Source organism: Astyanax mexicanus, chromosome 2 (assembly GCF_023375975.1).
Source record: "Astyanax mexicanus isolate ESR-SI-001 chromosome 2, AstMex3_surface, whole genome shotgun sequence".
Classification (NCBI taxonomy): domain Eukaryota; kingdom Metazoa; phylum Chordata; class Actinopteri; order Characiformes; family Acestrorhamphidae; genus Astyanax; species Astyanax mexicanus.
This window is the reverse complement of record NC_064409.1, coordinates 36,940,972-36,965,275: the sequence shown is the minus strand read 5'-3', so window position 1 is coordinate 36,965,275 and position 24,304 is coordinate 36,940,972. Positions and strand designations below refer to the sequence as shown.

The following is a 24,304-nucleotide window of genomic DNA, read 5'->3' as shown; positions in this document are numbered from 1 at the left end:
TTTATCTGTACACCAGCAAATATACACTCTTTACCTGTATACCAGCAAATACACAGTTTGCGCCTGTACACCAGCAAAAATTCTGTCTCCACCTGTACAACAGCAAATATATTCTTTATCTGTACACCAGCAAATATACACTTTTTACCTGTATACCAGCAAATACACAGTTTGCGCCTGTACACCAGCAAAAATGCAGTCTCCACCTGTACACCAGCAAATATAGAGTCTCCACATGTACACCAGCAATTAGTCTCCACCTGTACACCAAGAAATATACCATATCCACCTGTACACCAGCAAATATAGTCTTTACATATACACCAGCAAATATACAGTCTCCACCTGTACACCAGCAAATATACCATATCCACCTGTAAACCAGCAAATATACAGTCTCCACCTGTACACCAGCAAATATACCATATCCACCTGTACACCAGCAAATATACTGTTTCCACCTGTACATCAGCACCATCAATTTTACTGTCTTCAACAGTAAATCAGCACCTCCTATTCTGCTGTCTCCACCTGAACACTAGCAAATATACAGTCTTCACCTGTACACCAGCAAATATACAGTCTTCACCTGTGCACCAGCACATATACAGTCTTCACCTGTACACCAGCAAATATAGTCTTCACCTGTATCTCAGCAAATATACAGTGTTCACCTGTACACCAGCAAATATACAGTCTTCACCTGTACACCAGCAAATGTAGTCTTCACCTGTATCTCAGCAAATATACAGTGTTCACCTGTACACTAGCAAATACATAGTCTTCACCTGTACACCAGCAAATATTGTTTTCACCTATATCTCAGCAAATATACAGTGTTCACCTGTACACCAGCAATTATACAGTCTCCACCTGTACACCAGAAAATATACAGTCTCCACCTGTACACCAGCAAATATACAGTCTCTCCCTTCACAATAGCATCTATACATCTCCAACTGTACTGTACATGGACCTGTATACAGTCTCCACCTAAACTCCAACAAGTCTATATTCCCCACCTGTAAACCAGCACATGTATTGACACCCTGAAAAGCAGCAAATATATTCCTGATCTTTAAACTAAGAAATATATTCACCACCTATAAACAATCAAATATATTCACCACCTGTAAAACAGCAAATATATTCCCCATCTGTAAAGCAACAAATAAACGTATGACCTGTACACCAGCAAATATACACTCTTTAACTGTATACCAACAAATATACAGTCTGCACCTGTACACCATCAAAAATTCTGTCTCCACCTGTACAACAGCAAATATATTCTTTATCTGTACACCAGCAAATATACACTCTTTACCTGTATACCAGCAAATACACAGTCTGCGCCTGTACACCAGCAAAAATGCAGTCTCCACCTGTACACCAGCAAATATAGTCTTTACATATACACCAGCAAATATAAAGTCTCCACCTGTACACCAGCAAATATACCATATCCACCTGTACACCAGCAAATATACAGTCTCCACCTGTACACCAGCAAATATACCATATCCACCTGTACACCAGCAAATATAGAGTTTCCACATGTACACCAGCAATTAGTCTCCACCTGTACACCAAGAAATATACCATATCCACCTGTACACCAGCAAATATAGTCTTTACATATACACCAGCAAATATACATTCTCCACCTGTACACCAGCAAATATACCATATCCACCTGTACACCAGCAAATATACAGTCTCCACCTGTACACCAGCAAATATACCATATCCACCTGTACACCAGCAAATATACTGTTTCCTCCTGTACATCAGCACCATCAATTTTACTGTCTTCAACAGTAAATCAGCACCTCCTGTTCTGCTGTCTCCACCTGAACACTAGCAAATATACAGTCTTCACCTGTACACCAGCAAATATACAGTCTTCACCTGTGCACCAGCACATATACAGTCTTCACCTATACACAAGCAAATTTACAATCTACACCTGTGCACCAGGAAACATACAGTCTTCACCTATACACAAGCAAATATACAGTCTCCACCTGTACACTAGCAAATATACAGTCTACACCTGTGCACCAGGAAATATACAGTCTACACCTATACACCAGCAAATATACAGTCTCCACCTGTACACTAGCAAATATACAGTCTCCACCTGTACACTAGCAAATATACAGTCTACACCTGTGCACCAGGAACCATACAGTCTTCACCTGAACACCAGCAAATATATACAGTTTTCACCTGTATACCAGCAATTATACAGTCTACATCTGTACACCAGCAATTATACAGTCTCCACCTGTACACCAGCAAATATACAGTCTCCACCTATACACCAGCAAATATAGTCTCCGCCTATACACCAGAAAATATACAGTCTCCACCTGTACACCAGAAAATATATAGTCTCCATCTGTACGCCAAATAAATCCATTCACCACCTGTATGACAGCAAACATAGTCTCCACCTGTACACCATATATATATACATTCTTAATCTGTACACCAGCAAACATACAATCTCCACCTGTACCTCAGCAAATATAAAGTCTCCACTTGAACACCAGGAAAAATACAGTCACTACCTGTACACCAGGAAAAATACAGTCACTACCTGTACACCAGGAAAGATACAGTCTCCATCTGTACAACAGGAAATCCATTTACCACCTGTAAATCAGCAAATATATTCACCGCCTGTAAACCAGCAAATATATTTACCATTTGTAAACCAGCAAATATATTTACCACCTGTTAATAACCACATATATTTACAACCTGTAAACCAGCAAAAATATTCAGAACCTTTAATCCAGCAAATATATTCACCCCCTGTAAACCAGCAAATATATTTACCTTCTGTAAACCAGCAAACATATTTACTACCTGTAAGCCAGCAAATATATTTAGCACCCTTAAACCAGGAAATATATATCACCACCTCTGTAACTACACATAAACAGTCACCAGCTGTACAACTACAAACAGTCTAATATAGTCTTCACCAGCACCAGCAATTCTACTGTCTCCACCTGTACACCAGCAAATATACAGTTTTTAGCTTTACACCAGCAAATATACAGTATCTACCTGTACACCAGCAAATACACATTCTCCATCTGTACACCAGCAAATATACAGTCTCCACCTGCTCACAAGCAAATATAAAGTCTACACCTGTACACAAGCAAATATACAGTCTCCACCTGTACACTAGCAAATATACAGTCTCCACCTATACACCAGCAAATATAGTCTCCGCATGTATGCCAGAAAATATACAGTCTCCACGTGTACACCAGCAAATATATAGTCTCCATCTGTACATCAAATAAATCCATTCACCACCTGCATGACAGCAAATATAGTCTCCACCTGTACACCAGAAAATATACATTCTTAATCTGTACACCAGCAAACATAAAGTCTCCACCTGTACCTCAGCAAATATAAAGTCTCCACTTGAACACCAGGAAAAATACAGTCACTACCTGTACACCAGCAAAAATACAGTCTTCACCTGTAAAGCAGGAAATCTATTTACCACCTGTAAACCAGCAAATATATTTAACACCTGTAAACAACCACATATATTTACCACCTGTAAACCAGCAAATATATTTAGAAACTTTAATCCAGCAAATATATTCACCCCCTGAAAATCAGCAAATATATTTACCTTCTGTAAACCAGCAAATATATTTACCACCTGCAAGCCAGCAAATGTATTTACCACCTAAAAACCAGCAAACATAGTCTCCACCTGTACACCAGCAAATATACAGTCTCCACCTGTACACCAGCAAATATAAAGTGTACACCTGTTCACCAGCAAATATACAGTCTCCACCTGTACACCAGCACATATACAGTCTTCACCTGTATACTAGCAAATATACAGTCTCCACCTCTACACCAGCAGATATATACAGTTTTCACCTGTATACCAGCAAATATACAGTCTACATCTGTACACCAGCAATTATACAGTCTCCACCTGTACACCAGCACATATACAGTCTCCACCTGTACACTAGCAAATATACAGCCTTCACCTATACACTAGCAAATATACAGTCTCCACCTCTACACCAGCAAATATATACAGTTTTCACCTGTATACCAGCAAAAATACAGTCTACATCTGTACACCAGCAATTATACAGTATCCACCTCTACACCAGCAAATATATACAGTTTTCACCTGTATACCAGCAAATATACAGTCTTCACCTATACACTAGCAAATATACAGTCTCCACCTCTACACCAGCAAATATATACAGTTTTCACCTGTATACCAGCAAAAATACAGTCTACATCTGTACACCAGCAATTACACAGTCTCCACCTGTACACCAGCAATATATAGTCTCCACCGATACACCAGCAAATATAGTCTCCGCATGTACGCCAGAAAATATACAGTCTCCATGTGTACACCAGCAAATATATAGTCACCATCTGTACATCAAATACATCCATTCACTACCGGTATGACAGCAAACATAGTCTCCACCTGTACACCAGAAAATATACATTCTTAATCTGTACACCAGCAAACATACAGTCTCCACCTGTACCTCAGCAAATATAAAGTCTCCACTTGAACACCAGGAAAAATACAGTCACTACCTGTACACCAGCAAAAATACAGTCTTCACCTGTAAAGCAGGAAATCTATTTACCACCTTTAAACCAGCAAATATATTTACCACCTGTGAAAAAACCACATATATTTACCACATGTAAACCAGCAAATATATTTAGAAACTTTAATCCAGCAAATATATTCACCCCCTGTAAATAAGCAAATATATTGACCTTCTGTAAACCTGCTAATATATTTACCACCTGCAAGCCAGCAAATGTATTTACCACCTTAAAACCAGCAAACATAGTCTCCACCTGTACACCAGCAAATATAAAGTGTACACCTGTATACCAGCAAATATACAATCTGCACCTGTACACCAGCACATATACATAATTGTACTGTCTCCACCAGTACTCCAGCAGCTATTCTACTCTCTCCACCAGTACACCAGCAGCAGCAATTCTACTGATTCTACCAGTACACCAGCAGCAGCAATTCTACTGATTCTACCTGTACACCAGCAACAGCAATTCTTCTGTCTCTACCAGTACACCAGCAGCAGCAATTCTACTGTCTCCACGAGTACACCAGCAGCAGCAATTCTACTGTCTCCACGAGTACACCAGCAGCAGCAATTCTACTGTCTCCACCTGTACACCAGCAGCAGCAATTCTACTGTCTCCACCAGTACAACAGCAGCAGCAATTCTACTGTCTCCACCAGTACAACAGCAGCAGCAATTCTACTGTCTCCACCAGTACACCAGCAGCAGCAATTCTACTGTCTCCACCAGTACAACAGCAGCAGCAATTCTACTTTCTCCACCAGTACAACAATAGCAGCAATTCTACCGTCTCTACCAGTACACCAGCAGCTGCAATTATACTGTCTCCACCTGTACACCAGCAGCAGCAATTCTACTGTCTCCACTTGTACACCAGCAGCAGCAATTCTACTGTCTTCACCAGTACACCAGCAGCAGCAATTCTACTGTCTCCACTTGTACACCAGCAGCAGCAATTCTACTGTCTTCACCAGTACACCAGCAGCAGCAATTCTACTGTCTCCACTTGTACACCAGCAGCAGCAATTCTACTGTCTTCACCAGTACACCAGCAGCAGCAATTCTACTGTCTCCACCTGTACACCAGCAGCAGCAATTCTACTGTCTCCACCTGTACACCAGCAGCAGCAATTCTACTGTCTCCACCTGTACACCAGCAGCAGCAATTCTACTGTCTCCACCTGTACACCAGCAGCAGCAATTCTACTGTCTCCACCTGTACACCAGCAGCAGCAATTCTACTGTCTCTACCAGTACACCAGCAGCAGCAATTCTACTGTCTCCACCAGTACACCAGCAGCAGCAATTCTACTTTCTCCACCAGTACAACAATAGCAGCAATTCTACCGTCTCTACCAGTACACCAGCAGCAGCAATTCTACTTTCTCCACCAGTACACCAGCAGCAGCAATTCTATTGTCTCCACCTGAACACCAGCAATTCTACTGCCTCCACCAGTACACCAGCAGCTGCAATTCTACTGTCTCCACCTGTACACCAGCAGCAGCAATTTTACTGTCTCCACTTGTACACCAGCAGCAGCAATTCTACTGTCTCCACCTGTACACCAGCATCAGCAATTCTACTGTCTCCACCAGTACACCAGCAGCAGCAATTCTACTGTCTCCACCTGAACACCAGCAATTCAACTGTCTCCACCAGTACACCAGCAGCTGCAATTCTACTGTCTCCACCTGTACACCAGCAGCAGCAATTTTACTGTCTCCACTTGTACACCAGCAGCAGCAATTCTACTGTCTCCACCTGTACACCAGCAGCAGCAATTCTACTGTCTCCACCTGTACACCAGCAGCAGCAATTCTACTGTCTCCACCTGTACACCAGCAGCAGCAATTCTACTGTCTTCACCTGTACACCAGCAGCAGCAATTCTACTGTCTTCACCTGAACACCAGCAGCAGCAATTCTACTGTCTTCACCTGAACACCAGCAGCAGCAATTTTACTGTCTCCACCTGTACACCAGCAGCAGCAATTTTACTGTCTCCACCTGTACACCAGCAGCAGCAATTTTACTGTCTCCACCTGTACACCAGCAGCAGCAATTCTACTGTCTTCACCTGAATATCAGCAGCAGCAATTTTACTGTCTTCACCTGTACACCAGCAGTACTACTGTCTTCAACTGTTCACCAGCTTGTCTAGAGCCTCTACATGTGTATTTGTGATTATGAAGTTTCCAGCTGTTTAGCAATAACATGAACCTAACAAAACAAAGTTAAAATAAAGTGGCCAGTCAGTGTTTATTGCATATTAGCTCAGTTAGGGAATATGTTGCGTGATCTGCACACATGTCAAACACAACCCCCTGCAGAAGACTGCTCTGCTCTGCTCTGCTACAGTGCGTGATCCACCACATCCCCTGTGTACTACTGGTCTTACTTAGAAAAGGAAAGAGAGAGAGAGAGACTGAGAGATAGAGAGACTGAGAGAAAGAGAGAGAGAAAGAGAGAGAGAGAATACGAGAATAAGGACAGACTGTGTCTCTTTTTCTCCAGTTTTAGAGGTGCAGGCAGACAGAAAGTGCTGACTCTACAGCTCAAACTTTCTTCCCTCTCACTGGGAGCCTGCTTATCTCCATAAGATTCACACTCACTCACACACACTCACATACACACACACACATACACACACACACACGCACACACACACACACGCACGCACGCACGCACGCACGCACGCACGCACGCACACACACACACACACACACACACACACACACACACACACACACACACACACACGCACGCACACACTTGGCACCAGTGAATGTGACAGGCCCATGATCTGTTTTATTGCTGAATCTCCTCTTGTTCCTTACACCCTGTTTATTAAATTTACATCCATCAAATTCAGTAGGTAAATTCTGAGCAGAGTATAATCCTCAGATACTTAAGATTTTATACAACAGTATCCCGTATAATTGATTTAATGAAATATTCACACAGCTAAATAAGATGAAGTAAAGTCTTAATTCATATTCTGCAGCTTTGGAGAATACAGACCTCAGAAATGCAGTGTTTGATTTTCCGCTCACATCTGACTGGGTCAAATCCTGAAAAACACAAAGCTGGCTTCTGTGTTTGGTGTCGGTTTGGTGTATGTGTTTGTGTGTGTGTGTGTGTGTTTGTGTCCACTTCTATCTCAGTTTAGTCCCACAAGCTTCCTCTCATTGCTTTCCCTCTCCTGTATGATTTGACATCATGACTAATAAACACACACACACAATGCAGAGAATGGCTGTTGTGAATTACTGCAGTTGCAGGGGTCTTAGACTGAGAACTATTGTCTGTGGGTACACTTGTGTATAATAGTCGCTTTCCAATGAAATACAAGTGTCCTTATTTTGACCAATTTTTAGTTTACATCATAATTTGAACACACAAACTGTCCCTTACACTGTGCCAAAATTGCTTAATGAATGGACCAAAAGAAACTCTACAAAATGACCTGAAACAAACTCTTTTTACATTGACTTCCATTAAAAGTTAAAGTTTAAAGGTTTTATCTCTCTCCTGTGAAGAACAAAATGTATTTAAATAAATGTTAGCTCGTTAAAATGAATATTTTAACATATAGGCCTCTACCATGTGCTTGGTAGATGCTGCACATACACTTATGTACTATGGTACAGGCAAAAAAATATTTTTTTTTCAATCTCTTTCAGAGGAGTGTCTGTAGTTCATTTGTTTTCCTTACTGCAAAATTCTGAACAATATTTTTTCTACCATTTCCAGTTATTGACTGGACCTAAAGAGCTTAAATGGCATAATGAAAGGGGAAAAAAATGGGGTTTTTCTAAATCTTTTGACAGGGAGTGTATGTCCAACTAATGCACAAGCATCATACCCACTGACTTTCAACTACTACCACTATTATTAAAGCACTGTTCAATGTCTTTCCCATAGATCTAAGTGCAGGTGTCACTTCAGTCACTGATGCTGTTGAATCACTGGGAAGATGAGCACAAAGATGAGTCTGTGTGTGACTGAAGCTCCTGCTATCACTGCCTCAATAGAACCCACTTTTAAAGGACACTTTCCATCTGAAAATGTTGGCGAGGTGTAAGATAGCAATGAGCATCGTAACATGCCTTGTGCAGGGTGTAAGATAGGACCTATAGGGTCTGTATATTTTATACTTTTTTTTTTTTTTGTTCAGTTTGTCGACCCTGGCAGAGTCAATTAGAGTCTACTCACCTACAGCTATTAGTTTTATCCACTCTAAAAATATAAATATTTCATTAAAAAGACTACAGAATCCATTCTCAAAGCTTGGGAGCTGTCAGCGTTTTTTTGGTCAAATGTGAGATGAGCATTTATGACATTTTCGCCCTGCGATTTTTCCATAACAACATAAGAACTTTTCCAAATGTCCCTCTTCATTGAGCTTCAAGACACAATTTATACAGCCTTCACTGCATTTTACATTCTATAAACTAACACACGTTAGTCGTAATAATCTGCTTAACATGTAAATTAATGTTAACTCCAGCAGGAACACACAGAAAAGAAGCACTTTCAGTCTTTTTTTTCAAACCCTCATTGTTTATGTCAGAAAACCCTGAAGGCAGAATTCTACCCTGTCTCTGTTTATACAGTGGTTTCTTTGTGTTTTAAGTGTTTAACAGCTAGAGGGTTTGTTGTGCTGGATTTTGTACTAAGTATGGAAGATTGTATATATATATATATATACATTTGAACGGAGCTAAACTCTGCCGTTACTGAACTGGAGTTACTGGAGCTTTAAATACACTTGTTGTAGTAATGTAAGTCTAGTCTACTGAAAGCCAGTAATGATAGTTTAAATCTGTACTGCAGTAGAAGTGTATCATTTTTAGAAACTTTACTTTACTGTTCCACCACTTGTTTTAAAATAGTTTATTATTAGTATAATTTAAACGCAACAAAACTTATTTTATTCATTTTATTATTTTCATAAACATTAGCAGTAAATCATCTTAAATAATAACACAAATTTACAATAGTAAAACTATAAAAAGTTGTTTTGTTTTCATTAACTAAAACTAGAGTAAAACTTGTAATAATGACTTAAACTCCTCCTTGCTACTCTTACAGCTGCAAAAAAACTATTCTACAGTTCTGGTTTAATCCCATTCTTCCTTTATTTCGTACTTGGATTTCCAATACTCTGTCAATTGCTATTCATGAACGATCATGCACTAGACTTCAGGGAGCTTCAGGTAAACCCATCAATATATTATCAGATATTCTTAACCAATTTAGATTTTTTTTGAAACAGGCTTTTTTTTGTAAATTACAATTATATATTTGTTTTGTGTTTTTTTTCTTTTCCCTATAGTGAAATTCAATTCAATTCAATTCTGTGTATTTGGTCTTCATCTGTGTTTCACATTATCCACTGTACTGACCTGTCCCACTGCTCATCTCTTTCAAACAAAAAGGTTGTTCACAAAAAATAATGACTTAAACTATAACACATTTTAGTCAAAAGACTAAGACTAAAACTAAATCAAAATCAATTGTCAAAATTAAAACAGCTGGAAAGGCTATATTTGAGAAATGTTAAGACTAAAAAGTATGAAGTATAAAGTTAACTTTATCCCGAATATCAATGTTAAATTTTATTTTATATTAACTGCTTTCAGTAAGTAAGCAGAGGAGCAAATAGTTCACATAGAGGAGCAACTAAAATTAGATTAGATAACGTTTTCTCTTTAAATGAATTAAATGATCATTTACTGTAAAATCCTTCCTTAGGATTTCACTTGTTTTAGGCTTACATTAGTCATAACATAGAGTACGCACAACGAGTGTACGAAAAGCCTTTCAGTATTAACAGGTTTTAAACACGTGCTTACTGGATGTACTATTCACTACTGATTACTGTATACAAATCCTATCCATGAGACGCAAATCTCTCTGTAAATCTGTAAAATCTGTTCATCTGTCACCAAATCAAGAGCAAACAACATGCTGAACATGAAAAGAACATGAAAAGATAAACATGAAAGTCGGGCAGTGTTTGCGTTCATCAGTGATGAATATTTGCATAAAGATTATTAAATGATGTATCCATTTATATCATTAAACACTGAAAGACACACTACATAAAAGTACAAAAGTATTAGGACACCAACTTGATATTATATGACATCCCATTAGTTAGTCCCCATTCGTATTGCTAACAGCAGGTTTGGAACTGTGTAAAAAAAAGTTTTTTTATGTATTAAATTCGCCAGCACTCTGAGACCCTGCTCTGTATCTTTATGTGGTCTGAGATGCTGTGGTTCCTAAACTATTTCACTGTTCAATAATATTATTCACAGTGGTTCAAAATCCACTAACTGACTTGTTGCAATGGTGCCAACCTATTACATTGTGATGCTCTGTTCCTGTTGTTGCCCAGCCAGGCTCTCCACTGCACTGATCAACGTTCCTCGGACTGAGTCTTGGTTCTTTCTAAGGTATCTTATTCTGTGGTGCTGCTCATAAGAGGCTTGGAGCTGTTTTTCTCTGTAAAGCTGCTTTATGACAACTTTTGTTGTAAAAAAAAATCTCTATAGAAATAAAATTAAATTAAATTACACTGGAATTCACTGAGCTCTTTAGAAGCACCCATTATTTTACTAAGATAATAAAGGCAGACTGCATGGCAAGGTTGCCTTTTTTTTACATATAACAATGGGACTAAACAAAACACTTCAATTCATAAATAGGTGTGTCCCAATATTTTTGCCCCTATACAGTATAATGTTAGTATATGTATAGTATCTGTCCACATGGCACAGCAGCATTACAAACTAAATATGCCATTAGCAGCTTAAATATGCAATCTCAGTGGCTCAGAAGCTTAACTTTCCATTAGCTCACTAATATATTCAGCACATTTCTATCCATGTTAAAAAATTCCCATGAGTTTCAATAACTGGAAATAGAGATTTGTAGAAAAATACAATTCCAGGTTTTGCAGATTTTACAGAATGTGTTTTTATGTGTTAAAAATAAAAAAAAGTTGAAAACTTGACAAAATCAGGAACACTTAATACTCAAATACATTTTTCATGGCACTGTTTGTGTACGTAACTCTTCATATGTTCATTACCAAGAATGTCAATATTTCATAAAATCAGTTATGCAGCATAATATCAGATACAAAACTCATTTTAAATTTATAAACTGAATGTGATGGATGCAAGCTTTTATAGTTCAAATAGTCTTCATTCATAATCTATAGATATACAGCAGGGATTTTAATTCCAGATAAATCAGCTCTTAAGGAGGGAAATCATTAAACATCATTAAACTCAGGTCACTGATGAACCCTGACATAGATTTATTACATACTGTAAAATATGATTAGTAATTAAACAATGTCAGGAACAGGGCAAGCATTCAACGTTCAGTTTTGAATGCAATATATTTGTAATAGTAAGCAATAGTCAGCAGGTACTCACTCTGGGCAGCAGGCGGATGGCCTGTAGAAGGCGTTGTCTGTGGGCGGAGTTTAAAATCCCGATCTCTAGCAGGTCCTGGTCCTCCACCACATTACTGCCCTGCATGAGAAAAAGAGCTGCTGTATTAGTCAACCAGTTTATTAATCAATTTATCAAACAAAAAGCCTTTCCATGTATTTAACCCCTTTATAATAAGCATATTTTATACATAATAGAGCACTCTTTTGCTTTTATAACCTACTGCAAATGTAACACAAAGTAGACACCACATTCAAAGTTTTAGAGGAATATTACACTGTTTCTCATAAATAGTAGCTTTCAGTTCACTAAAATTCTGGGTTTATGTGCTGTAACTGTCACACCTTAGCTTGTGTGTGCTCCTGTTGTCTTTTGGTCTTGTCTCCACCTTAGCCCCGCCTTTTCATCTGTAACCCTCCTGTCTCATTTGTAACTCCGCCCCCCTCATTACCTCCACAGGTGTCCCTAGTATTTGCCTGTGTATAAATACCCCATGTGCTCCTTTGTTCTCTGTCGTGCTTTTTGTTTGACCATGTCCTGTTACTCTGTCCGGATCTTGCTTATCTGTTTTGTTTAACCTCAGACCAGCTGTGTTTTTTGTCTTCAGTGTTTCAGGTTTGCTTTTTGTAGTTTGTTTCTTTGTTTGTTATTTTTGCTTGTTTGTTTCATCTTTTAGTTTATCCTCTGTTTTTTAGTGTTTTGTTTTTGTTAGTTTAAATAAGGGAAAATAAAGACTTGCGTTTGCATCCTGCCTCCTCCTCTATGTTACAGTAACTGCCTTCTTTCAATCCACCAAAGATTTTCTGTAAAGTTAAAGTCAAGTAACTGTGATGACCATCCCAGAATCCTCCAGGACTTCTTCTAAAATCAAAGAATCATCATTCTTGTCTGTATTTGTGTTCTTGTGGAGTCGCAGCCCAAGTACTGTTCCATTTAGAAGTTTCCAGTTAGCCAACTTCACCTACAAAGACCTGGACGAGTTCTTCCTTCTCCCACCTTATCGAGGATGCATGGAAGGTGACTTTTGTGAACTTCTTACAGTCCGATAACCCAGAATGCACCTCGCAGCAGTATCAGTGCAAGAGAAGGTGCAAATCTGTAAGTTATATGTTTTATGAATACTACAACTGTGTGATTAAAATTAAGTTATTTTTAGGCGAGAATGTAGCGGTTTAGACTTCAGATATGTGGTTTATTTATTAAGGAAGCGGCTCTGTGAAAATGTGCTACTACGTTTGCGTAACAACGCTTTATGTGCCCTGAGAGGGTGACATCATCAAGTACGCAGCTCTTTCAATTACAGAACAGCAGTGCTCCCGTTCTCGAAAGTATGTACTCGCTAGTCCAACTTACTGGCCAAGAGTGGGAGTCCAAACTTGTATTGTGAAACTGGCAAGACTTGGTGGATTTTGAGGTAAGCTACAGATTAAAGTCTGGTTAGAAGGTCCAATACAGTGGTAGGTGAAAGTTTGTGAACCCCTTAGAATATTCTATATTTCTGCAGAAATATGAATTGTAATTGGTCATTTATTCACTGGAGAAAATAATGCAATATTACACATTTGTAAATGTATGCAAAAGTATGTGAACCTTTTATTTCAGTATCTGGTGTGACCCTCCTTGGCAGCAACAACTGCAACAACAAACATTTCTGGTATCTGTTGATCAGTTCTGCACACTGGCCTGGAGGAATTTTATTCCATTCATCTGTACAGAACAGCTTTAACTCTGGGATGCTGGTGGCTTTCCTCACATGCTCAATGACCTGCTCTCTTCAGGTCCTTCCACAACATTTCAGGACTTTCCAGGCCATTTCAAAACATTACATTTATTCTTAGTTAACAATTATTAGGGTCATTGTCTTGCTGCATGGCCCACCTTCCTATAAGATTCAGTTCATGGACAGATGTCCTGACATTATTTGATATAAGGGCTTCACAAACTTTCAACCACCACTGTATCTCACAGGAGGCATTACATGTTCGTCCTAGAATTTCCTGATGCTTGACTGAATCCGACTTGCCCTTCACACGCTGTAATTTCCAGAGAAAGCAAAGCAGCCAGAGCATCATCACCGATCCACCACCATGCTTTACTCTAGACACTGTGTTCTTTTCAGCACATGCTTTATCCTGTTACAACCAGACACTCAAACTCTGGAAGGTTTCTATAATTGACGTCACAGTCACAGCCTGACAGCGTGAACCCCATGAAAAATCTTGTGGGATTTGAAGAAGGCGGCTGCAGCATGCGAACCTAAGAATGTTAATAAACTGAAGGCCACTGCTCATGAGGAATGGGCTGAGATTTGTCAGGAACGCTGCCAGAAGCTGGTGTCTATGCAATGGCTATGCAACTTATTTGCAGCAGGTTATAACTGCAAAATGGAGTTCTGTTCTGTTAAGACTGCAATAGTGTGACTACAAAAAGTGCTGTTTCATGTTGAATTTGGAGAAAACGCTTGTTATATTGATTTCAATTGTTCTTAATTGAATGATTTCCAATTCCAAACAAACCCAACACAATTTGAAATGGGGGTTAAATTATTTTGATTGCAACTGTAAAATTGAAAGCAGGACATTAAAGATTAAAGAACACAAATGTTTGGCAGAGTCTGTGCAGCACAGATTGGTAGGAATCCATCAGCCAGAGAAACAGAGGCTGGCAGTTTTGGATTGAGTCACATTATATCAGATTTTTGTACTGATTGACCACATTCTCTGCCTGCAGTTTCACAAAATGAAATACAACAAAAGGAAAAATCACATCATGCCTCTGAAAAATGCTGCAAAGGGACGTTTCTTCTGTCTTCTATACTCTGTAAGCTGTAAGGTTGACAGATGTGATAGCAAAGTGTGATGACGCTTATTGATTCAGAACCAGCAACGTGATGGTTTCATTACACCTGTCTTTTTCTTCTGGATCTGAACCGCACAAACCAAAAGCAACACATACTGTACTCATTCAGCACTATCAATCCATTGCTCCATGCTGAGCTTCACCTTTAATGACCTTTCCTTAAGCTCTGTTATACCAATCAACCTGGCATCCGACAGAGATCTAACCATCAAACATTCACATGCACACATTTACTATTACTCAGAGTTCCTAGTACTCCAGATAAGGTAGGAATGAGGGAAGGAGACAGAAACAGAGAGAACAGGAAGGAGATAAAGTTAAGTAAAGCATTTGTCTTGGCCTTGCTTGTGTGGATAACCTTGGAGAGAGCACCGGCGATACAGCGATTAAATGAAACCTGAGTCTACATGCGCTAGTCACTGTCACTGCAGTAGAACATCAGATCAGTGCAGTGGCATTCAGAGCCAAGGCTGGACTGATAGGTGTTCATAAGCATGACTAACAGCTCTCTTCCACTCCTCCACAGGACAGAAGGTGTGTGTGGACCATAGATATACCATAGATATTCCACAGATATAGATTTAGCTGTTTTCATATCCCATGTTCTCAGAGCCGGCCCAAGGCATACAGTACTCCAACTACACAGCTACTTAGGGCTCCAAACCACCAGGGGGCCCACAAGAGCACCAAAATATCATGATAAAAAAGTTTTTTTTTTTAATAACTATAAATAATACAAACAAAATGGAATTTTCATAGTTGGTACACCAACACAAGGTTGTTGGGCAAAGGCAGATATGCAGTAATTGGTTGGCCAATAATTAATGTAAGAAGTCAAGTGGGTGCAAGTCGACAAAGCCATCTCTTAAAAAAAAAAGAATGATCCCTCTGGAGCAGAGAAAAGGTTAAAAGCAAAAGCCAGAATGTCACCAATCAGAAGCGATATATTTGCATGTAAGAATATTCATGAGCAAGAGCCGAAATCCTATCGTTTCTCCCCGCCCGGTTGTTATGGTGTTGTGGGTCAGGTGGACAAAAAAATTCAAAGTGGTTGTTTTTCATTTATTTACTTATTTTATCTTTATTTATTTATATATATGTTATTATTTTTGTATCCGTGTGTATGTAGATATTGATAGTTTGTTGTATATGGAATGGAGTGATAGAACTTTTATGTACTGCCCAAGGTGGGATTTGAACTCCCAACCTTTGGAACTATATTTGAAAAAGGCCCTAAAAATGGCAGAGGCAAGCAAAGGATCACATAGCATGGCCCAATCAAAGCAAGTGGAACTGAAATGTAGGAAAGATGTTCTGTAAAAAGAAACTTATAAAACACTTTGAGATCTTTTCTTTTTTGTGGTTTTCTTTTAAGATATTTTTTTCTTTCTTTTGTGAGAATTTAGTTTTCCTTTGAAATATTTTCTTTTCTTTCTGTGGCTTCTTTTATGATCTTTTTTCTTTATTTTCTGTTTTCTCTTTTATCCACTGTTACCAGTCACCCCCCTACAAAGGTGCGACAGTGAACTGAGGTTTGGCGGGGATTTTTTAAGCTGTGCGTTGATTATCACTGGGGATTCTGGGATTTTTTTTTTAGCTTAGATCAGACAGCTCTTTCACAGCAATGTCCAGACCCTCTGCAGTTGGTTGGAAGCAACCTATGGAATGATGAAGCATCTGGTGCTGAGGTGATGGTATGGGGGGCCCAAATGAAATTCTGTTTAAGGTCCCATAAAAGCTTGAGCCGACACTGCATGATTAACATGTGGACCAGATGCTCTGCGACATACTGTAATAAAAAATAGGTTTAGGAGTAGAGAGCTCACATACAAAAACAGAACAAGGGGTGATAAGATCACACAACCACAAAGGCTACCAAAACAGAAATAGGCATATAGGGGTCATGAACCATCAAGACAGAAGCCAGGAGAGCAAAAAATCCAAAAACCGAACCAAATGAACAATAAGCAGAGATCTCTAACCAGGCTGTTGATACACAAGAGAATGCTCAGTACGCAACAAAAATGTTGGCAATACTTTACAAAGTCTTTGATAAACTAAGCATGTAAGAGTGGTGATTGACAACAGACAGATGAAGGTAATCAGTAATCAGGTGAAATGGAGTGGCAGAACAGTCCTTGATTAGTGGAGGTGGATGGTGTAATGGGAATAGTATGGGGGATCGTATTTATGGGAATAGTAGTGGGTCAGCAGAGGTGGAAGGAGACCATTCGAGCTTAACAACTCATTACTTTATTACAACATCTCCAATTTACAGTAGTAAATACTCTCTTTTATTAGTTCCACAAGCTATAATAATAAATGCAGCATATTGATGATCCAGCACTTTTTCTAAACCTGCTTTAAACAGAATGCTATAGATGGATAATCACAAAGGACAATTTTACAGTCTATAATCCATTCATCTGCAGCAGTCCTTTTTAGGGCGACAGTGTGCTCAGAGACTACCCGCAGTCATCTGACACAGGGCAGTAATGCCCTCTCTAACACAGAGCATCACACAACCATTCTCTCACACCCAGGAGGCAATTTAACACAGCCAATTCATTTACAATGTGTATTTTTAGAAGATGGGAGGTTACTGGAGTACCCGGAGGAAACCCACACAGACACAGGGAGACACCAAACTCCTCACAGACAGAGATCACAGCAAGGATCGACACAATTAAAAAATACTATTGTATTTATTTAAAATAAAATTAATTAATATTATATTAGTTTCACATTTTGGTAACACTTTATTTCAAAAAACACCAATTACAAGTTTATTCAAGTCATTCAATTTCTTTAGTAAAGTGGAAGACATAATATATTATAAATGATTTATTTACTATATATTGAAGTATATTCATTATGGAAGGCCTGTCATGGTTTTAGTAATCACATTATTGACTTTTTAAATGATATACAAATATGTCTCCAATCATGTTTGTTGACCCTGAAAAAAGATCTTAGCAAAGAGAACCCATTAACGCGAATGATTAGGGGTTATTATACTGTTATATTTAATTATATATAAAGTATAATAATTTAAAAGCCTTATTAATTAAACATTAATAATGGATGTACTTAAGATTAAATGGGTGTTATTTGAATTATTTTGCTATTATAAATTATCATGACAATATTTGCACAAAATGTTCTTATAATGATAATAACTTTGCTTATTACAATACTGTCCAGCAAAAACAGGCCTTTTTACAACATTGGATCTCAATGTTATGTGACATTTGTGATTTAAACTCATAAATTTATAGATTTTAGTCTTTAAAATGTAATTAATAGAACTTCACTTTATATAATATTTGTATAATAAGAAATGCCATGGTAAACTAGTATTTTATTATACTTTCTTAAGCAACTTTAATCTCACATGAAGCAATAAACTAACACTGTAGAGAAGATGTGCTGCTAATTACACACTAATAACATGTACATTTAGATGACTCATTCATGCTTGATACTTTGCATAACAGGGTGGTAATTACATGTTTATTGTGCATTATTATGCATTATTTTTTATGTTTTTCACATAAGAGACTACTGATTATATACAGATGAAGATCTTAAATAAAAATAAACAAAAAGTGCTCAGTGCTCAGTCCTTTAAGAAAAGTTTAATTTAAGCTTTACTGAAGAATGATCAAGACCTTATTAAGTCATATTCTGTAAAATTCCATAAAGATCAATCACATAAAGACATTCAGTGATTGTTGATGTTGAATTCGTACTGTAAATGTTTTTATTTTTTTACATTTAAAGTTGTTTTTTAGCTATTTACCTATGTTTCAGCAAGGATGTAAGATAAAAAATAAAGAAGGAGTAAGCCAAAGATGAAACAGTAGTTCCCAAAGCTTTCTAAGTTCACTTTTGAGACTTTTTAAGAGAGAAAGAAAGAAAGACAAAGAAGAAGAAGAAGAAGAAAAAGAAAAAGCTCTGCTCTTACTTCAGGTCTAAAAAACCCACAGGCATTCCTGTCCACCCTGCTCCACTGTGAGAAAATGACTCAACACTGTGGGTCTGAAAGACTTAGGACCTGATCAAGAAGCTTTTACTGAGAAAGAAGAAGAACATGTGATTAAACACACTTGTGGAGCTGGTGCTATTGTCCAAACAGTGGACTGATCACCCCAGTGTGCAGACTTCAACAGCACTGAATGTATTTAGGATTATATTTATTATTGTTTGGATTATTAGGACTATTAGAAGGAGGCCTGTAGAGGCACAACAAGACCTCAAGCAGAATTCTCTGAATATAATGGAATCTGTTTAGTAAATATTTAATCTGATAAACAACTTTTATTTAGTCACTTAAGCTTCTGTGTCATTTTCGGGTGAGTATCTGGAATCTGTAAAATTGATGAAATTGGTAATGCTTGTGCACTATTGTATTTCACAGTTGTAACAGTTTTTTACTTGAGCTATATGAGCTCAAACGGGTGTAAAGAATGCGTCTCTACAGGAAAATGTAAGTAAAGTATAGACCTGTCACACTAATTATGTTATTGACTTATTGATTATTGTATGAGGATGACCTCATTTATTTTACTGAGATCAGTATTGCCAATTCCGTTTATTTAGTGAAGAGAATGCATGTGTTAACCAAAACAGGGGTTATTCATTCATTCATTCATTCATTTATTCATTCATTAATAACTCATTGACTAATAACTAATGCGATCATAATCATATGACACTCGGTCTCAGTCACCTGAGACTATTGATTGTTTTCATCTGTTTTCCTACCTCTATATATATAACCTCTCGTTATATATGATGCTTCATCAAGCCATCAAGCATTACTAGCATTTTTGACTTTTTGCTTCTCAATTGTGACTCAGATTTTTGCCTAGCTCTTATTTGCTCTATTTGGTCTTGTATCTTTTTGGTATGCGTCTCTTTAACATTTGTATCCTGCTGTTGCTAACATCTACTTTGACCTATTCTTGTAATAAAGCATCTCTCCTTTTTTTAATCTGCATATGTCTGACTTTATGTCCAATCCTGACAATTGATTTATTGCAATGTCTGAATATTCTTAAATATCAAAGGTTTGTGGCTTTTAAATGGTAATTATATTGTTATAATTTTATATTATCACTATATCAGTGGGATGAAGTGTTTTTGACAATCATTTTGTTTATCAGAATTATTTTTGGGACAGTATAACATCCATAAAATTGTTATCATGACAGGCCTAGTGTATTTGGTGTATTTGGTGTATCATTAAAGTGAAAGAAGAACTTGACACAGGCCTAATGTGAAAAAGATGCCCCCATGCTTACTAACACACCCCTTTATTAAGATGCAGAACATCAGCTGGCTTGGACATGTAGGTAGGAATGTAACCATGGAGATGAATACCATGATGCAACACATGAAAGTGTGTTCTTCTCAAAAAATAGACCAGATAAAAATAGCATTACCACAACAGGAGAATGTAGACCCAGCCTCGTTATAAAGGCATGGGCTTCTGAGAACATATGGTACATGTCATACTTTTCAGAGTAAGGACGCTATGTCTGAGTGACATTCTTTAAATATATGAGCGATTGTTGACTGCGATTTAGATTTTGTTTAGTTCTTACATAACAACTAAAAGTTTTATTTAGTTTTTTTAGTTTTTGTTGTTCTAAAAAAGTAACAAACAGCACCATTTAGAGCTGTGTTGCAGATCTGAAATGTAGGAATAGATTTTTTACTTAGTATTTGTTGAAATGTCCTGATAATTTTATCATTTACTACTTAAATTATAATCCTTGTTGGTCCTTTAACAGTAATTCAAATTTACTTAATTCATTTAAATTGGAGGGATTTTAATTGGTGGTCCAGCAGGCTAAGCGCCGCCACTATGATCACGAGATTGCAGGTTCAAATCCTGTTTATGTAGCTTGCCATTGGCTACCGGAGCTCTCAGAGAGCACAATTGGCCTTGCTCTCTCTGGGTGAGTAGATGGCGCTCTCTCTCCCCACATCACTCCAAAGGGTGATGTCGATCAGCACAAGACATCTGAGAGCTGATGTATCAGAACCTGGATGCTGGAGCTAAAAAAAGCCGGAGTTTGACTTCACATGTAACAGAGAAGGCATTTGCTAGTCTTCACCCTCCTGGTGTTGGGACGTCACTAGCCCTAGGGAGTCCTAATGAGTCCTAATGAGTGGGTTGGGTAATTAGCCATGTAAATTGGGGAGAAAATAGGAAAAAGATTAGAAATAAAAAAAAATAATAATAATAACAATTTAAATGAACCACCCAACACTAAAGGGCAAAAAGAAAAGAAGGAAAACCATTTGGTCATGAAAGGCAAGAACTGAATTCATGGACCAATACTATTCACTCAACTTCGAAAAAAAAAATCAATGTTTCAGCAGAGCTGAACATCTATTCTTCTCACCAATACAAAGCTCTTTTATAAAAAATCAGAGGCCAACTCTCTCTGTCACTCTCTCTCTTTCTTTCTGTGAGTCTAGAAAGTGTTGCACCATCATCTGGAGGGTTCTTACTTGCTGCACTTCCATGTAGAGCAAGGCCACCACACGCCAGCGCTCAAGTGGCAGGACATGAGAAGAAGCTTCTTCATAGCTTCCCAGCTTCATCAGAGACTGGAAAACACTGCGGCAAAGCAGCAGCACGCCATTCAATATTAATCATATCTGAAGGCATTTCAGTGAGGCTCACTCCATCAGATATTTATACCAAACGAGAGGCAGGAATGGGCATATTGAGACAGGCAAGAGGGGAAGAGAGAAAGAGAGAGAGCCTTTATTAGGTTCTTTCAGATGTCCCAGTCATCCGGAGCTCGCTGGAGCTAACAGATAGCGCAGTCTTACATAATAATGAACTACTGATAGAGCAGGTGCAGGGGTCTTTGTGTGTGTGTGTGTCTATGTGTGTGCTCTTGTGTGCTTGTGTGTGTGTGTGTGTGAGTAGGTGTGTGTATGTAGGTGCCTTTTCAGCTAGCTTGACCCTTTCAGTTACTGGTCAGCAACTCCAGACAATCCTGTATACTCTGTACATAATCCAACTGATGTCTAAAGCAAATAAAGAACTTGTATATAAAAGAGAAAAATGCTAACTCTTGTTGCTAACGGATGAGAGGTTTTTTTAGCCAGGCTTAAAACATAATATAATATAGGCCTGAGTGGTCCAGTAGGCTAAGCGCTGTCACTATGATCAGGAGATCGCTGGTTCGAATCCTGATCATGCAGCTTGCCATCAACTACCGGAGCTCTGAGAGAGCACAATTGGCCTTGTTCTCTCTGGGTGAGTAGATGGCGTTCTCTCCCCACATCACTCCAAAGGGTGATGTCAATCAGCACAATGCGCCTGTGAGCTGATGTATCGGAATCAAGTTGCTGCGCTTTCCTCAGAGTGCGCTGTGATCCTACTCAGCAGTGCTGCATCATCAGCAGTTCAAAAAGAGGTGGTGGCTGACTTCACATGTATCGGAGGAGGCATGTGTTAGTCTTCACCCTCCTGGTGTGTTGGGGCATTACTAGTGATATGAGGAGTCCTAATGCGTGGGTTGGATAATTGGCTACCGTATTTTTCGGACTATAAGGCGCACCGTATTATAAGACGCACTATCAAAGAACGCCTATTTTCTGCTATTTTTCCATACATAGGGCGCATCGCATTATAAGGCGCGTTAAGTGACACTAGAAAGGGTGCCTATATCAAAGTGAACAGGGGTGGCGCCATGTTTCCCTTCCCCCACCGGGGGTGGTCGCTTGCCGGTGGAGCGTCTCAGTATACAAATCTAGCTCTTTCAAAGTCAAACGAGTGCTGGATATTAATCTACACAGATTCCTCTCCTGAAAACTGTTTATTTGGGTGAGTAACGTGCTTCAGTTTATTTACAGTAAGCTTAGATTTCCAGATGTCCACTAAGGCTTGCTGCACCAGCGTTAGCATAGCTATCCGCTAGCACGCTAGCTAGTCACCTAAACTAGTAAAGTTAACCCAAACTTAAACGACAGCGTTACACTGAGTAATCCTGCGTGTTCTGGTAAGACAGTGAGATATTAGCTAGCGATTCGTCCCCCGTAGCTTGTTTTAACACGGTAAACAAGCAGATTACAGGCTGATAAAACTCACCTCTGAGAGAGTTAGCGCTTAGCATCTAGCTAATGCTAGCCAGGCAAAGCAGCACAGACTTACAGGCCGATAACTCACCTCTGAACGGTGAACGCTTAGCGATTAGCATCTAACTCTAATAATACTGCTCCAGCAGTATTAAAAGTGCTAAATTTAGAAAATACTGATCTCTGAACAGTGAAAAAGCTAGCTAGCTAAGCGGTTAGCATCTAGCTATTGCTGCTCCAGCCTCGGAGCGGCACGGCTCTGCACGGAGTGTGTGTTTACTGCTCCTTACACCTGACGGGTAAAATTTAGATAATACTGATCTCTGAACAGTGAATAAGCTAGCTAATGCTATTTGCTGCTCCAGCCTCGGAGCTGCACGGCTCTGGACTCTGTATAGCACTGAAACTCTGTATAACGCTGCACGGAGTGTGTGTTTACTGCTCCTTACAACCTGACGAGTAAAATTTAGATAATACTGATCTCAGTGAATAAGCTAGCTAGCTTAGCGGTTAGCATCTAGCTAATGCTATTGCTGCTCAGCCTCGGAGCTGCACGGCTCTGGACTCTGTATAGCACTGAAACTCTCTATAACGCTGCACGGAGTGTGTGTTTACTGCTCCTTACAACCTGACGAGTAAAATCCATACAAAAGGCGCACCGTATTATAAGACGCACTGTCAATTTTTGTGAAAATTAAAAGTTTTTAAGTGCGCCTTATAGTCCGAAAAATACGGTATATAAATTGGGGTGAAAATGGGAAACAAAAAAAAGAAATAAAATAAAATATACTATAATATGCAGCACAGGCATACCATAATCCTGAAACTTTTGCAAAAGAACAGAGCCATTTTAGAGAGCACCATCTGTTTAAAACCTTCTACATCAATTGCATGAAGATTGGAAAACCTTTTAGTATAAATGGACTTGGCCTTGTAACGCCCACACTGAGCTTAATGTAGTCAGCAGCCATTAAATAACTAGCTGCTAATTTCTATTGTATAAAGCAGCAACTAAGCTGAGGTAATAATTATTCACAGCATTTTTAATCTGTGTAATACAGCACTTCTACCAGTATATAGTAGCCTGGAAAAGTCTGGGCACCTTTAGTCAAAATTCCTGTAATCCTGTTATCATGTCTTACATGGACTCAATTTGTACATAAGAAATATGACATGCATTTTTTGACGTACTTGTCACCACCAGGGTAGTAAT

At 38.6% G+C, this 24,304-nt stretch overlaps 1 protein-coding gene across 8 annotated transcripts in view; it reads right to left on the bottom strand.

Annotated features, from left to right (window-relative positions):
• Window positions 1-24,304, bottom strand: part of anks1b (ankyrin repeat and sterile alpha motif domain containing 1B) — a 441,679-nt gene that overhangs the window by 89,747 nt on the left and 327,628 nt on the right. For all 8 annotated transcript variants that reach the window (XM_049474291.1, XM_049474289.1, XM_049474290.1 and 5 more), the window contains one exon: window positions 12,109-12,207. In XM_049474291.1, coding sequence (XP_049330248.1) covers window positions 12,109-12,207 — 99 coding nt within the window. The remainder of the gene's footprint in view (window positions 1-12,108; window positions 12,208-24,304) is intronic.